Source organism: Vitis vinifera, chromosome 4, assembly GCF_030704535.1.
Source record: "Vitis vinifera cultivar Pinot Noir 40024 chromosome 4, ASM3070453v1".
NCBI lineage: Eukaryota > Viridiplantae > Streptophyta > Magnoliopsida > Vitales > Vitaceae > Vitis > Vitis vinifera.
The window spans coordinates 1,345,092-1,361,653 of NC_081808.1; the positions used below are offsets into that span (position 1 = coordinate 1,345,092).

The window sequence follows — 16,562 nt, forward strand, 5'->3', positions numbered from 1 at the left end:
TAAGAGCCTCGTGAAAGAATTATGGTGAATTATAAAATTTATAGTTGTATCGTGACATCCTACATTGATTAAGAGAAGATGTTGTTATCACCGTACGTGTAATAGTCTTTTATTAATTATATAAATATATTTTATTAATTATATAAATATATTTTATTAATTATATAAATATATTTTAAAATTCTGAGAATCATTAGAGTAAGAGTAAATCATTATATTTAGTTTTAGTATTAAAAAAAATATGAAAGAAGATTGAATATAATTAAAATTTGTTAAAAATTTATGTATTTTAAAATTACTTAATTTGATGTAAAAATGATTAAATGAGTTTAAAATAGCATATAAGATATATATATATATATTTACTATTTTCTTCAAATTTTAAGAAAACCAAATATAAATTGAAATATGTTACCTATAAAGATACCTAAAATTGTTCAAAACAATGACAAAGAGTGAATAAATAAAAATCTATGTGGCATTTTTCTTATTTTGTTTGTATGCATCACATTTTCTTTATTCAACAAATACATCAAATATACATAATAAGGGCATGTTTGGAAAATTTGCATTGCACATGAATGAAAATAAAAAATAAATTATATTTCTTGTTCATTCATGTGCTTTATTTATTAAAAACAAAGATAAGAATAAAAAAGTTTAATCCTATAAAAATTGTTCAACTAAAGTAACTTATATAAACCAACCTATTCTATGATTTTGATTTCTGTATTTCACATATTATCTTAATTCATCCATTTTCTTGTTTTTACCACGTTTTCTATATCTATCAATTGGGGTGCAATAATGTCGGTCTTAAACCTAAAGATAACTCACCTAAATGATGGCTCTTAGAATAGGGTTGTGACGTGTGATGTCGAATGCTATAAAAGATTTGGTTTATTCTTATTGAATATCAATTGATTTTTAAAGGAGATGATCAAGGTTCGATCCAACAAATGGTATCAAAGCCAAAAGTCATAGGTTTGAGTTAACGAATCAAATGAATTGACAAACGGGCAACGCTGATAATCTATCCTAGCCTGAAAGCCCAATTATCCACTGAATTCGGGCCAAACATAGAGGTCCATGTGACAACCCAAGGCCTTCAATCTTGGGCCACAAAAGATTTTGGCCCAAATCTAAAATAAACTTGGGCCCTTGATCATGCCCCAAATCTTATAACATGGGCACCTCAGAAAATATCTTCTGAAAATAACATATCCATTATTTCAACTGGTCAACACATAAAAATAAAGTCGAGAAGTGATGGAAGTGATAGACGGACAGCAAAAGCATTGTTAGAAATTTCAAATTTATTGATAAAAAAATTCGATGCATGAAAATAATGAGGTGGGTATGATTTTGAAAGCTTTGGCCTGATGCGACCGTCATAATCCTAAGATTTTTCTTACTTTGTGATAAAGTCAAAGCACTATTGGCAATTAAAAAAGATTGAGATTCAGTGTCACACTAGTGTTTTTGGTTTATAAATAATCATCTTACATCTTTGATAAATTTGAGCTTATATATTAATATTACTATTTTTTAAATAATCCAATTGGTTCTCATTGTACAAAAATTTGAAAAAATAGAGATTTTTTTAAAAAAAATTGTTTAAAATAATGTGTTAAATTAATTAGAATATGGCTTGAATTCAAAAGGGGTAAGGAAAAATTATAGAATGTGTTGTTTCGCTCATTCTCTTTAATTAATTAATTTATTTATTTTTTAATAAATATAGGTATGGTACATCTCTCTTTTTTATTTAATTTTTTTATTAAAAATAATTTTTTAATAAAAAATATAATTTATAAAATCTTGTTTAGTATATAAAATTTTATTTTTTTTATGAATATTTGGTTAAAAAATATGAAATAATTCTTAAATTGTAAATCTAACTCTTCTCATATATTTTTTTTGTTGAAAAGTAACTCAGTTTTAATATAAATATCATTTACCATTTTAAGTATTTATAAGTAAATTTTAAAATAGAGTAATTTTTACAAGAAAATAATGAAGACGTTTTTATCTAAACAAGGCCAAAAAATGGTAGAAGATCAAATTTTAAAAATTGGGTTTCCAAAAAGCCCTTTAATCAAATAACCATTTCTTAAAACAAAATTAATAGAATAATCTAAAAGTTTAGGATTAATAGATTAAAATGAATGAATAGATACCAAATTTGTAAAACCAACCTCTCTTGTTTGTGAATTTAAATAGTAACCTATTTTTTTATATAAATACCTCCCAATATTTTCGATTTTTTATATGTGTGTTATAAAATAAAATAATATTTTTTAAGAAAAAAGTGAGGATATATTTGTATAAAATATGTATTTTTTAGGGTACAAAAAGAATGAAATGTTGGATTTATGCATAGAGATGATTTCATCCATTTAAATCAAATACCCTGAAAGTTTATATATATTAAAACCTTTCACATCCCTTATAATCAAATAAGTCGAAAGTTTATATATATTGACTCATTTTTATATAAATACCCTTTAATATTTTAAGATTATTTACATAGGTGTTTTAAAAATAAATATTATTTTTATTAAAAGAAAATGAGGGTATTCTTTCTCAAAATTGGCATTTTTTAGGGTGAAAAAAAAAAAAAGAGAAAGGTAGGCTGGATATATAAATTGGAAATGATTTCATTCCTTTTAATTAAATAACCCAAAAATTTATATATAGTAAATTTCACATCCCTTTTACCTGTTACTAACTTACTATACAAGGTAAAGACTAGAGAAGTCTTTATTTAATAATTAATATTGTCCTTCTTTATAGGACAAAGCTGGAAAGTGAGGTATCTCAATCAATCAACCAAACCCACAGTCAATAACTGCACACTACTCGAAAAATAAATAAATAAAAGAGGAGGACGAAGAAGAAGGAGGAGAGGAGGGTGGGTCTCTCTGAAATAAGTTGCCTCTCCTTTTCTATCCTTCTCCATCAAACTCAAAAATCAACAAGGCAAAGGCGGCTTTAATACGAAAGCCATTTCACTTTCACATTTTCTCCATTTTTATTTTATTTTTTATTGTTTTCAAGCCTTTTGTCGGTTGTCGTTTTGTAGTTTGATAGTGGTTCTTTGATTCTTTGTCGACCATGCTGATAAGCTTTCAAAAATTGGTTTAATTTTTTCCTTTCACGAAAAACAATAAAATATAACAAATATAAACAAATGATATTGAAATATAATATTATAAAATCTAAAAATATACACGTGGCAGTGTTAATATTATCTCTATAATAATTATAAAAATTATTTTTTGATATTGCAATAAAATTCTAATTTTTATTTGTAGTAAATTGAATTAAAGTGAAGTTGAAAAATTATATCAGATTTGATAGTAATTTTGGTAAAATAAAAAAAAAATTTCTTTTTTAGTTTATGTGGAAACACATTTTATGATTTTCTCAAGCTAGTTGCAAGTTTAAATCAATTACTCTCAAGAAAGAAAATTGCAATTTACTTATTATAAATAATACTTATTATTTACTGTAATCTTTTCCCTGATTTTTCTAGACTTCGTTTGCTCTCGAAAATTTTGAAAGAAAATATAAAAAGAAAGAAAAATGAAGAGAAAAGGTAAAATGAAATTAAAAACAATAAAAAAATAAAAAATAAATTTAAAGCCTTTATTATAATTTATCTTACTTATTTTAACTCATTTATAAGATTAAAATAATATGCAAATATATAAGTTTTCAATTAGTTTTAATTATATTTTTTATGGTAAAATCAAATATATTTTTTTATTATTAATTCATCTTTCTCTCACATTTTCCTTTAATAGAACATAAATTGGGCACATTTACTTTCTAGTAATTTAAGGAAAAGAAAATAAAGGGCAAAAGTCAATAACAAAAGAAAAGGAAAATTTTGTAAAATCTTAATCTTATCTAATTATTCATAAAAATATTGAATTCATGAAGATTGTAATTTCCATGAATTTTCCTTGCATTTTCTTAAATAAAATTATCAAAAAAATCTTTTAATTTTTTTCTTATTATTTTGCTTAGTGGGTGTTTGGTAAATGAAGTTAATAACTTAAAGTGACTTAAAACTTAATTCAAGTTATTAAGTAAATTAAATATATTTGATAAAATAATTTAATTATATGACTTAAAGTAATAATAAATAAAAATGGTTGAGTGATTTTCAAGCTCATATCTTTATTTTACATTTTTATTCTTATTTACCTTAATTGTCTTTATGAATTTTTTACTACTCCATAATTTCTATCGTTATTCGATTTTTTTTGTCTTAATTATAATTTATAATAATAAATATGTTAATTCAATGATTTAGAATTAAGTTTTAAGTTAATTTTATCAAACAATTTTAGTACTTAAAATAAGAATTATATAATAAGTTTTAAATAAAAAACTTAAACTAAACTTAAGTCCTTAAATATAAAAATATTAAATTTTACCGAACAACCCCTTAGCTATTTTATTTTCATACCTTTTTTTGTTCCATCATATCCAAACTATATATATACACTAGAATAACACTCACAAAGTAAAATCTTCTTAGTCCCCTTTTATGCGTAAAAAAAATAAAAATCTAATTAATGATGTCAGAAAGGTAAAAGAAATGAAAATAACATGTCATGTCTCATCTTTCTTTCTGTATTTTCCTTATCACTGCCACATCACATGTCCAATCTCTGGATTAGTGTTCCTCTCAATTAATTACCCTCTTATTTTAAATGATATCGTAATTAAAAACTTATTCATTTTTAAATTATTAAAATAAATTTAAAGCAACGTAGAAATAATAAGTCAATAACAATGTCCTTCGGTCACATTCTTTCATCCTTCTTGTAATATTGACTGAGTTGGCTGGTGGTGACTAGATAACAAAAAGAATTAAAGGGAAAGAAAAAAAAAAGAGGTCTATCTTTTCCCTTTATTGGTAAAAATAAATAAAAAATAAAAAAATCTTATCCTTATCAGTAATGAAACTTCAATAATTGAGGGCCATTTTAGTACTGGCGAAGACAAATATTATGCTTTTGACAAAAGATGTGAGTGAGATTCTCAACTCTTTTGTTGTTTTGGTAATAGACATTTGTCCAATAATTGAAAAATAATGAAGAAAATACTAAGTTATTTAGCATATATTCAACTCCATCCAAATCCTTAAAGTGATGAAATCTAAATTGTTCAATAATAATATAAATAAATAAATAAATCGAATACAAATCATTAAGATTTAAAAATATATACATAATATTATTTGATTGATGATATATTTTAAATATTTATTAAAAAAGAATATATGGTTAAATTCAAATAGAAAAATTATTCGCTTTTTATAGTCTCCCTTACTTAAATATTTAAAAGTAAAGTTATATTATTATTTTATAGTTGTATTTTAGATAATTTTATATTTTTGAATTTAATTTAAAAGTCAAGATTATAATTTTAAAATGATAATTTTTTTAATAAAAGTTTGAATATATATATATTTTTTTTTAAAAACCTTCTCATATAAATTAAGAACAAAAAATATTTTTTTTTAAAGACATATTATTTAAAAACTAATTATTTAAGTTGATTTTAACATATTAACACATTTATTTATATCAATTTTTAATATTTTTTACCTTCATTAATTTTAAACAATGAATTTATCATTTATTAAATATTTATAATACAAGCCTCATAAATACATAAAATAAAGGTAAAAGTGCTTTGAAATTTAGAATAATTTAATCATCTTATCTTAAGTCATGCAATTAAGTTATTTTGTTAAACACCAGAGTATTTATATATGGCAAAAAAGAAAAGAAAAAAGACGCATATTTTACTTCTCAAAAGCAAATTCAAATTGGACCATATATTCTATAAACACCTATTTTTAAATTTAAATTTAAATTTAAATTTTATTTTATTTTTCAGAGCTACTTTGGATCATCTTTCACCTTCACTTGTTTTAATTCCTTTAATTATAAGCACATGTGACTTTGATTCAATCCTGAGACAGCGAATCAACACAGGGCCCAAAGAGAGAAAGGGGCAGATGAGAGTCTTAATTTATAATTTCGTATTTTCCAATGGAGAATTGCATTGATAACAGGTATCCGCATAAGGTCTTTTATAAGACATGATTCATTGTATGATACTTATAAGTTGAAATTTAAAATTAAAGTACTACTTTATCACGGAATTGTCTAATAAAAGTCATCATCAATCATGTATTAATACATGTAGATTTCCAATCTCCTAATTTTATAACCAAATCTTATTTGTCTGTACTTTTGTAACTTAGTTTCATTTAATTGTGTTATCTTTAATAAATGAGGTTGGTCGAATACATTGAACATTGCCTCAAAATAAAAATATCAATCAGTTTAAACTACTCAATCTCCTAACGTGCTTAGCTATTAATCACGTGTGTTCCACCAACCGATAACATTTATTGAACTAACTTTTTTAGTGGTTTTTGAAGTCTAAGATAGATGATTGATATCTATGCTTTTTTCTTAAAGTTGTGAGTTGAGTCATACAATCTAAATAATTTTTTTATTCTTAAGGCAATGCTCGAGTGTGTTCCATAGACCTCATTTATTAAACCGACTTTTTTGATAGTTTTTGAAGGGTAAGATAGACAATAATTAGAGTTCTCAGTCTTTTGTTATAGCTTCATTTTTCTAATAGAGAGTTGCATATCCATTTAAGGCCCCAACTTTTATAAGACGTGATTCATTGAATATGCCACTCATACGTCAATTTAAGTTATGGTCTTACTCTATCACAAAATGATCTTTTTTTTTTTTGTGTGTTTGTAGGTATCATGAAGCCATCATCATCATGCATTGCTATATATACATTTTAGATCTCATGATTTTTTATATGAATCTCATTCTTCTATACTCTTTTACCTTGGTTCATTTTATCGGATTATTTTTAATAAATGAGGTCGGTGGAACACGTTGGAGCGTTGCCCTAAAAATAAGAATATTATTCAATTTGGATAACTTAATGGTTTAAAGCGCTTAAGTGTTGGTTGAGTGAGTTCCATTGATTTTATTTATTAAATTAACTTTTTTGATAGTTTTTAAAATCTACGATACACTATTGATACCTAAGCACTTTCCTTAAAGTTACGAGATTGAGTCATTTGAACACGTTACTATTTTTATTTTTAGGATGATGCTCGAGGGTGTTCCACTAACCTCATTTATTAAACCGACTTTTATTTTTATTTTTTATAGTTTTTAAAGTCTAGAATAGAAGATGATTAAAGCGCTTTTTGAAGGAGTTGAAGTAGTCACAATGCTCCATGAGCTAAATGTTTGTATTTTTTTCATTTGCTTATTAATTAATTAGAAATTAAAATTGAGGTTTTGAATCACCTAATATTTATCATTTTTATTGTACTTAGAATCATAAAGAAAATGATTAAAATTCATGGATTTAAGGCAAGGACATTTTGATATGGCAAATGGATCAAAGAATTTAGGAAAAAAAGCTCATGCAAATACTAGAATTATACTTGCAAAGCAAAACTTTTTGAACATAAAGGGGGTTGAGACTTTCTTTTTAAATCCCTTCTTGGATTATTGACTTAGATTATATTTGATTATCGGAAAATACTAAAGAAAGAAAAAAAATTATAAAGGAAAATGATTTTATCATGTTTAGTAAAAATATAAAAAAAAGTCAAATATAATTTAAACTAGTTAAAAACTTATATATTTTTAAATTATTTAATTTTTATATTGATAAGTTAAAATAAGTTTGAAGTAGCAAATAAAAATAATTAATCAATTTTTAATCTTTTTTTATATTTTCTTTTACTCATTCTTTTCTTCTATTTTCATTTGTATTTTTTTTCCCTTAAATTTTCTACAATCCAAACATAGCCCAAAGGTTAATCACTTTTGAGTGAAAAATATTCCACCATGTGCAATATTAATAGAAAATATAATAAAAATGAAATGGAAGATTTAACTAAGATATGAATTAAATAATACAAAATTCAAACATGTCTTTATCTCCTTGAATGGTTCTTGGAAAATTTAAGAAAAAAATACGAAATAAATAAAATAAAAATAATAAAAATTAAAAATTATTTTTACATGTTTTTTCTTATCTCTATAAAGATTAATTAATTAATTTAAAATTACCTAAGTTTAATGGAGGAAGAAGAGAATAAGAAATGGAAGTAAAATTAATTATTATATTTAGAAACTAAATTTTAAGAACATTTTCATTAAAGAGAATGGTAATATATTTTTCAAAGTTATAATAAAATAAAAACATGTTTTATAAATGATATTTGAGAGAAAGAAAAAACGTTTTTCTAATTCTTCATAATATAGATAAATTACATTGAAAACTACGAAAATTATAATTGAGTTGTTTCTTTGAAAGCATCGTAATTATTTAAAATATAGATAAATTATTTTGAAAATAGTAACACTCATAATTGAGAGTTAAAGATTCTTAAAAAGTATTTTTGATTTTTAAATACTATTTTAACTATTAGAAAATAATAATTTTTCCTTTTTCAAAAGCTCTTTATTAACTTATCTAAAAAATTATTTCTCTAAGATCATGATTAACTTCAATTTCAGTTACAACTATGACAAAAGAATCTAAATGAATGTTGGGAACCAAAATGTAGCTGTCTTGGGAGTGATCAAATTATCTTGTGAGAGAAATTTCCAAGCATTATCCTTGATGAAACTCTATTATTAGAAGGCCATTATTGGACCGTTAGTGGCAAAAACAACTGTCATGCTTTTGGTAATCAAATATGGAATTGTCTTGTTCCTTCACCAAAGGACAATTATACAATAATTTAAAAAATCATTCACTTTGAATAGCCTCTTTGCTTCGATGTTGAAATAAAATCACACTATATACTATTAATTGTTTTTTTATTTTCTAGCTTAATTAAAAGTTAATAATTAAGTTGGTGTTCGGTAAAATCAACTTAATAACTTAAAAGTGACTTAATGACATAATGGAATAACTTAAAGTAATAAGTAAAAAAAAATTAATTTATTCTTAAGACTATATATTTATTTTATCTTTTTACCTATATCTATCTTAATTATCTCTATGATCTTTTTTACTACTCACAATACCTTTATTATTATTCGATCTTCTTTGTTGTAGTTATAACTTATGATAATAAGCATGTCAATTTAATGATTTAAAATAAATTTTAAATTAATCTTATCAAATAATCTTAACACTTAAAATAAAAATTAAGTAATAAGTTTTAAGTAAATAATTTAAAGTATAATTTAATTTAAAGTTAATTTAAATCATTAAGTAATAAGTATTATATTTTATTAAATATTTTTAAATGAAGTTATAATTTTGATAAAATAATTTTTTATTAAAAATATAATGATTTTTAATATGTATTATTTTCAAATTTAATAATCTCCATAGCTAATCCTAAGGGATAGCTCAATTGATCCGGTCTTGGGTTTACTCCCCAATGGTTATCAGTTCGAGTCCTCTTAAGGCCACTAAAGGTTTTATCCGATCGTTAACTTCATGGCTTCGTAGATTAGTCGAGATCACGATTATCAAATATAATAATAAAAAAAAAATCTCCACAGCTCTATCTGTTTTCTAGATAGTTCAGTGATGATTTTTTTGAATAAGATTTTAATCCACTACTGCCACGTGCCTTTTATTCATTTACTCACGAGGCAAAGGACAAGGCATTAATGCAGGTGCAGGACCCTCATAAAATAAAGCAAGCGAGACTTCAGAGCAGACTTCGGAGGTTGTTGCTGTTCATGTTCTCACGGAGAATTTTCCTTACACACAGTGATAGAGAATATAATAAAATAATAATAAATAAATAAATAAACCTCAAAATGCAACGAGGGTTGAAATGAATGACACGAGAGCATAGACCATTGTGCCCCATGAGCTTTATGCTTGTGTTTTTGTATTTGCTTATTAATTAGAAATTTCGATTATAATTTTTTTAATCACCTACCATTATCATTTTCTTGAGTCCTTTAATTATTGTCTTGTGAAATTTCTATAGGATGAGAATTTGGGAAAAGAGCTCATGCAAATATAATACTCGAATAATCCTTAAAATGCGAGTTCTATTTGGTAACATTTTTAAATAATTTTTTCATTTTTCAAAATAAGGAATGGTACGATATATATAATAATTAAGAAATATAAAATAATTTTTATTTTTAAAAATATGAAATATGATATTTTCAAATAATATATTTTAGTTCTTTTGATTTGTTTTTACTTATTTTTTTAAAATATGTTTAAAAAAATAAATATAAAATTAATTAAAAATAAAATATTATATATAAAAATAAAAATTACTTTTAAAATATATTTAAAAATATTATTGGAAAGTATCCCAAATTTATAGTTAATAAAGATTTCTTTTTGTAAAGAATAATATAGAGTATTTCCTAATATATTATCTTAATATTAGATTTCCTTATATAATAAAGAAAATTGTTATAAATATTTTAAGTCATAATGCAAAAAAGTCATGAGATAGAAATGAACGATAAAAACAATACTAAATAATAGAAATGTGACGAAAAACATGAGATATCCGATAGAGCAAGAGGATTCGTGGTGGGATATGAATACAATAACGAGAAAATATGGGATTTTTGAGAATTTAATAATTTTATCTTTTGTAATGTTTTTTATTGTATAATCAAATTATTTTTTCTTGTCTATAGATATAGACATTATTAGTTGAACTACATTAAAACTCTATATTGTGTACTTTATCTAACATTATTTACATTAAAGTTTATGCATACACAACAAATAGAGAAAATAAGTTAAAAACATTCAAAAATTTTAAATAAACTTTTGTTTTATAAAATATTATAATAAAAAAAATTTTAAAATATTTTTCATATTCATACCTTAGGATTAGTGACTTCACGTGGAAAAAGACATTATATTTCAAAAAAGAAAAAGAAAAAAGAAAGCAAGGTATTAAAAGTAATAAAGTTGAATTCAAAATCAAATTAACTTTTAACAAGTCAAAAGTTTTTTTTAAAAATAATTTTATTAAAGGCATTTTTTATTTTTTTTATTTATTCTAAAAAGGTGAATATGAATCTAAGATAATATTTGTTCCTTTCAAAAGCTCATTGTTATATTATATGAAAATAATATTTTGCTTCAACTTCTAAGTTTTAGAAAATACAAAAAATTAAAGAGCTACAAATGGAACCAAATGATGGAAGAAAATGAAGGAGTTGTTGGTACTTGCAGAAGAAATTTCCAAACCTTGTCCTTAATCAAACTCAAATAATAGACTGACATTGTGGTACAAGTACTTAGCAAGGGGAAACATCTTTGGGCATGAGAAATAGAATTCTTTTTGCCTTTTATGTAAGAGATAATTGTACAATAATTTTCAAAATTATCCACTCTCAATAATCTACCTCTATATTTTTTTTAGTTAAAAGTTGAATTTTACAAAAATAATACTTGATTAATAAAATAATTTTGAGCCTTAATTTCTTTTACATAGCAATATTATTCACTTATATATTAATTTAATAAATATACTTTTTTTTTGTGGGGAAATTATTTTTGAAATTATTATTTTTAAATAAAAAATAAATTTCTAACTTAGATGTATTAATAATATTTTTAAATTTTATTTCCAAAATATATTACTTTTAGAATAAATTTAAGGTATTTTTAATTATTTTTATATAATATTCTAAAAATTAATTAAAAATATGAAAAATATTTTGATGATTTTTGTATTATATATAAGCATGTAACATCCAAAAAAATAAATTATTTTTCATATTTAAAATTTTGAGATAGAATTTTGTTTGAGAACTAGTTTGGGAAAGGCTTGTAATTTCATTAGTCACTTTTATTTTATTTTATTATTATTATTATTATTATTATTATTATTATTTATGATCATTGCAGCTTCGGCATCTCTGTCTTTGAATGAAGCCAATGATTCAACTCATAATATAAATTAAATAACTCATGACTCAACAGCCAAACACCATAGACTATAATGCTCCATGAGCTTCACACTTCTGCTGGCCAACATTGAAAAACCGAAGCATTGATCCTCAATACGCCCACCGCCCGTCTCACTCACCGATCTCTTTCTCTTTCTGCCATCTTTCTTCTTCAGTATCATCGTTTTCACACGGGTATCCCCGGAATCTGGCCGGAATATTCTGTTTTTTCTTGGACAGTTGCCGGAAAACTGACGCTGTCCTACAACCTGGCGTGCTTGTCTGTACTTTCAGTGTCTTCTACTATTTTTGTTGATTTTCTTGAAGAATCTTTCTTTCTATTAAGGGTCCCCTATTTTGTCACTTTCTTCCTACATCACCTGTTGAATATATACTGTATTTGATCTCAACTTTGCCTGAGAAGTGACTTTTCTTTTAATGTAAAGAATCGGGGTAACGTTTTCTGCCAGGAGGGAAGTGTTTATGTGGTGTTTTTGCAGCTGGGTAGAGAAAAGAAATAGTGTTGAATGTACTAGGGTTTGGAGGCTCAATGTCGGAGAAGAAGGAAACGGGCGGAGCTGAAGTTGTCGTGACGATTTCAGCTGAGAGTAAAGAGGCTAATGCCAACACAAAAGGGTCTTCGCCTATGGATTCGGAGACTTCAGCTCCAAGACGGAGCGGTCAGGGGGTGACGGAGGCGAAAACACAGCCTCACTGCCCTTCGCCGGAGATTGCTGGATTCACCGGGAGCCCGCACAAGCCTCCGAAAATCCCCACTTCGGAAGCCCTAGCTCGCCGGCGATCAGTGGCAAAATCGGTGTACTCGAGGTCTAAATCGAGATTTGGAGACCCCCCAGTTGATATCAACTATTTTGAGAATAACAATGGGATACTGCAAGAACAGATTGGTGGGTCTTCGTCTTACAGGTCTTATAGGGCGTCACCCGGTAGCAAACCCGGTAGTAGAGCAGTTTCCATCAATCAGAGAACTCCGTTGATGGCGTCTCCAGGTGGGGTTGAGGATGATGATGAGGAGATATACAAGAGAGTGAATAGTACTGAATGGAATAAGGAGAAGCATAGGAGAGTGAAGGTTAAGGTTTTGGTTGAGTGGATTGCATCTTTGGTGATTTTGGGGTTCTTGGTGGCTAGTTTAACCATTGACAAGTTGGAGAAAACTATGATTTGGGGCTTGGAGCTCTGGAAATGGTGTGTGCTTGTAATGGTGATCTTCTCAGGTATGTTGGTTACCAAATGGATTATGAACTTTATTGTTTTCCTGATTGAAAGGAACTTTTTGCTGAAGAAGAAAGTTCTGTATTTTGTTCATGGTTTGAAGAAGAGTGTTCAGGTCTTTATTTGGTTGGCCTTGATTCTTGTTACATGGGTTTTGTTGTTCGATCGAGGGGTTAAACGATCATACACTACCACCAAGATTCTGAATTCTGTGACATGGACTCTAGTTACTCTGCTCATTGGGAGTTTCTTTTGGCTGCTGAAGAATCTATTGCTAAAGATATTGGCGTCTGCTTTCCATGTCACTACATTTTTCGATAGGATTCAGGTCTCGGTTTTCCACCAGTATGTTCTTCAAACCCTTTCAGGGCCTCCACTTATGGAGTTAGCCCAGATGGTTGGGAAAGAACCCAGTGCTGGTCGATTGAGTTTTAGGAGTATAAAGAAAGGTAAAAAATCCAAAGAAAAAAAGTTGATTGATATGGGAGAGATTCATAGGATGAAGCGAGAAAAGGTCTCTGCTTCGGTCATGAAGGAATTGGTTGATGTGATATTGAGTTCTGGGCTTCCCACAATATCGGATACCCTTGAAAGCATTGCTAAAGAAGGTGAACAGGCGGATAAGGAGATTACTAATGAGATGGAAGCGATCGCAGCTTCATATCACATATTCAGGAATGTTTGTCAGCCTGGTTTCTCGTAAGAAATTCCTCCTTTCACTCTTTTGATGTTCTGGTTATTTTTCCCCTAATGTGGCCTTTCTTGAAGCACCTTTATCTTTGTGATTAGGTACATTGAGGAGGAGGACCTTTTGAGATTCATGATTAAAGAGGAGGTGGATCATGTGTTGCCACTGTTTGAAGGAATGGAGAATGGACGAATCGAAAGAAAAGTACTCACCAACTGGGTGGTAAGGCCTGTTGAATTCCACCTTGAAATTCAATTTCTTACTGGTTTCCTCATCTCTTAACGCTATGTAATGACAAAAAATGTGTTCATTCAGCCACTGAATCCTTGCATCTCATTTTCAGATTGACATGTAACTTAGGAAAAAAATATTATGAATCTATGCAATTTCTTCAGCCTTTTTTATTTATAGATGCATACATAATACTCCATTGAATTTCTGAAAAGCTGAGAAGAAACAAGATTCAGACAATTTGAACTATTTGGGAAAGTCGGAAAAGCGAATTCTTAGCTTAATCCTGTTTCAGTTCTGAGTCGTAATCATGTAGTATTTTCAGTAGTATGATATTAAATTGTTGTAGTTTTGATTCATTGAGACCACATACGGTAGAGGAAGCTTTGTTTGGTGGGAGAAAGGCCCGCACCCAAAATTTATTACCTTCTTATTCCTGCAGGTGAAGGCTTACAACGACAGGAAAGCACTAGCACATGCTCTAAATGACACCAAAACAGCTGTAAAGCAATTGAACAAGGTTGTGTCAGGGGTTGTAATTGTTGTCGTCCTCATTGTGTGGCTTCTTTTGATGGAAATTGCAACTACAAAAGTTCTTGTCCTCCTCTCGTCCCAGCTTGTAGTGGCTGCTTTTATGTTTGGAAACACCTGCAAGACAATTTTTGAAGCTATCATATTTGTCTTTGTGATGCATCCATTTGATGTTGGTGACCGTTGTCTCGTTGATGGTGTCCAGGTAACTCTCACAAGACATGTCTTATTTGGTATTGTTGGGGCTACTTCTTGATCATTAGCTCTGTTTGACACATTGTATCCTGACAGTTGATAGTTGATGAGATGAACATCTTAACAACAGTCTTCTTGAAAATTGATCGCGAAAAGGTGTACTATCCAAATTCTGTTTTGGCTACCAAGCCCATCAGCAACTTCTACAGAAGCTCGCCTATGGGTGATAATGTGGAGTTCTCTATTGCATTTGCAACCACAGCAGAAAAGATCGGGGCTCTAAAAGAAAGAATAGCAAAGTAAGTCTTTTCTCCTATTGACTAGGGTATCAAATTTAGGTTTGTTGGTATTTTTCTCTCATTCTGGGGTGTAATGCAACATGAATTTTTTTATTTTTATTTTTTTCTGATAGACATCCTGCCAAAAAAATTGATTGAGCTAATAACTTTGAAACAACATGAGTTTTTTTTTTCCCTTCCAAACAAATCAGTTCCACCACCTTCATCCAAGCTAGACCCGATATGGTTCATTCTACTTATTTGCCCTTGTATAAAATTCAAATTCGGCCTAGGGAAATTGAACTACTAACATTGTGGTTGCCCTACTCTTTTTCTCATCTAGGAAAACATCTTTGAAAGAGGTAGTATGTCTGAAAAATCGCAAAATTTACCTTGTTTTTACAATTGATTCCTAGACTCCTATGTATGTGCAATCTGAAAGATTGATCTAAGACTCTGGATACTGGCCTAGTATCCATCAAAATGAGGAATACCAGCCTTGACAGGAGCAGCCAATGGATCCACAAAAGGAGTGCTATGCATTCTGAATACATTTTGATGTAATTATACTACTCAATTTGGAAATTTTCTTATCAATTTCTTTTGCCAGGTACCTGGAGAGAAATCCCCAATACTGGTTTCCTGCCCACACTCTGGTAGTAAAGGAGATTGAGAATGTCAACAAGATCAAGATGACTCTATTTGTCAATCACACCATCAACTTCCAAGACTATCCAGAGAAGACTAATCGGAGAACCGAACTGGTGTTAGAGCTGAAGAAAATATTTGAAGACCTAGATATCACATACTACCTCCTGCCCCAAGAAATTCAGATCTCTAATACCACCACGCCAGCCACAATACACGGGCATGCCACCAAACATCTGTGACCCACTAGATGATTGTTGCTCATGGCTCAATAGACTCCATTTTCCTCTTTTTTTTGGTTGCTGTTGATTAGCTACTAGTGTGTACTTCTTCCAATGTTCTCCCTCGAGACGAACTTGTATCAGACTTTCAAGTCCCTGACTAGTGTTTCCTCTCATTAAATTCTAATTTTTGTGCCTCAAAAGTATATGTTTTGCGGAGACTGGGTTTCTTTTTGTGATAAACACAGGAGTCTTTATTCTTTAAGGGAACCCAGAGCAAAAATCCATTTGAAAAACCCTTCTCATGCTATGGATTCTTGGATTTATTATGGGATTCTAATCTTTTAGGAGCATGGCATGGGATATTACAGTGGCCAATGGGGGATGATTTGTGACCATGCGCTTCCCAAAGGGGCCTATGTGGCATTTGAAGAGAGGTCCATTCAAACAAGATCAATCTACAAGGATAACCTTATCCACCAACACCGGGTCGAGAATATGCCACGTAGGATAACAGTTGGGTGACACATCAGCAGAAAATCTCTTA

The 16,562-nt window shown here is 28.0% G+C and overlaps 1 protein-coding gene across 2 annotated transcripts; it reads left to right on the forward strand.

Annotated features, from left to right (window-relative positions):
* The first annotated feature begins 12,000 nt into the window (after positions 1-12,000).
* LOC100245659 (mechanosensitive ion channel protein 10) lies at positions 12,001-16,218 on the forward strand. 2 transcript variants are annotated; one of them, XM_002279719.4, is made up of 5 exons: positions 12,001-13,922; positions 14,013-14,133; positions 14,585-14,878; positions 14,965-15,167; positions 15,757-16,218. In XM_002279719.4, exons 1-5 carry the CDS (start codon positions 12,538-12,540, stop codon positions 16,034-16,036), a joined length of 2,283 nt encoding a protein of 760 aa, XP_002279755.1. In that variant the 5' UTR covers positions 12,001-12,537; the 3' UTR covers positions 16,037-16,218. The 2 variants fall into 2 exon arrangements, with proteins under 2 accessions (XP_002279755.1, XP_059592136.1); XM_059736153.1 differs by lacking the exon at positions 14,965-15,167.
* Positions 16,219-16,562: the final 344 nt, after the last annotated feature.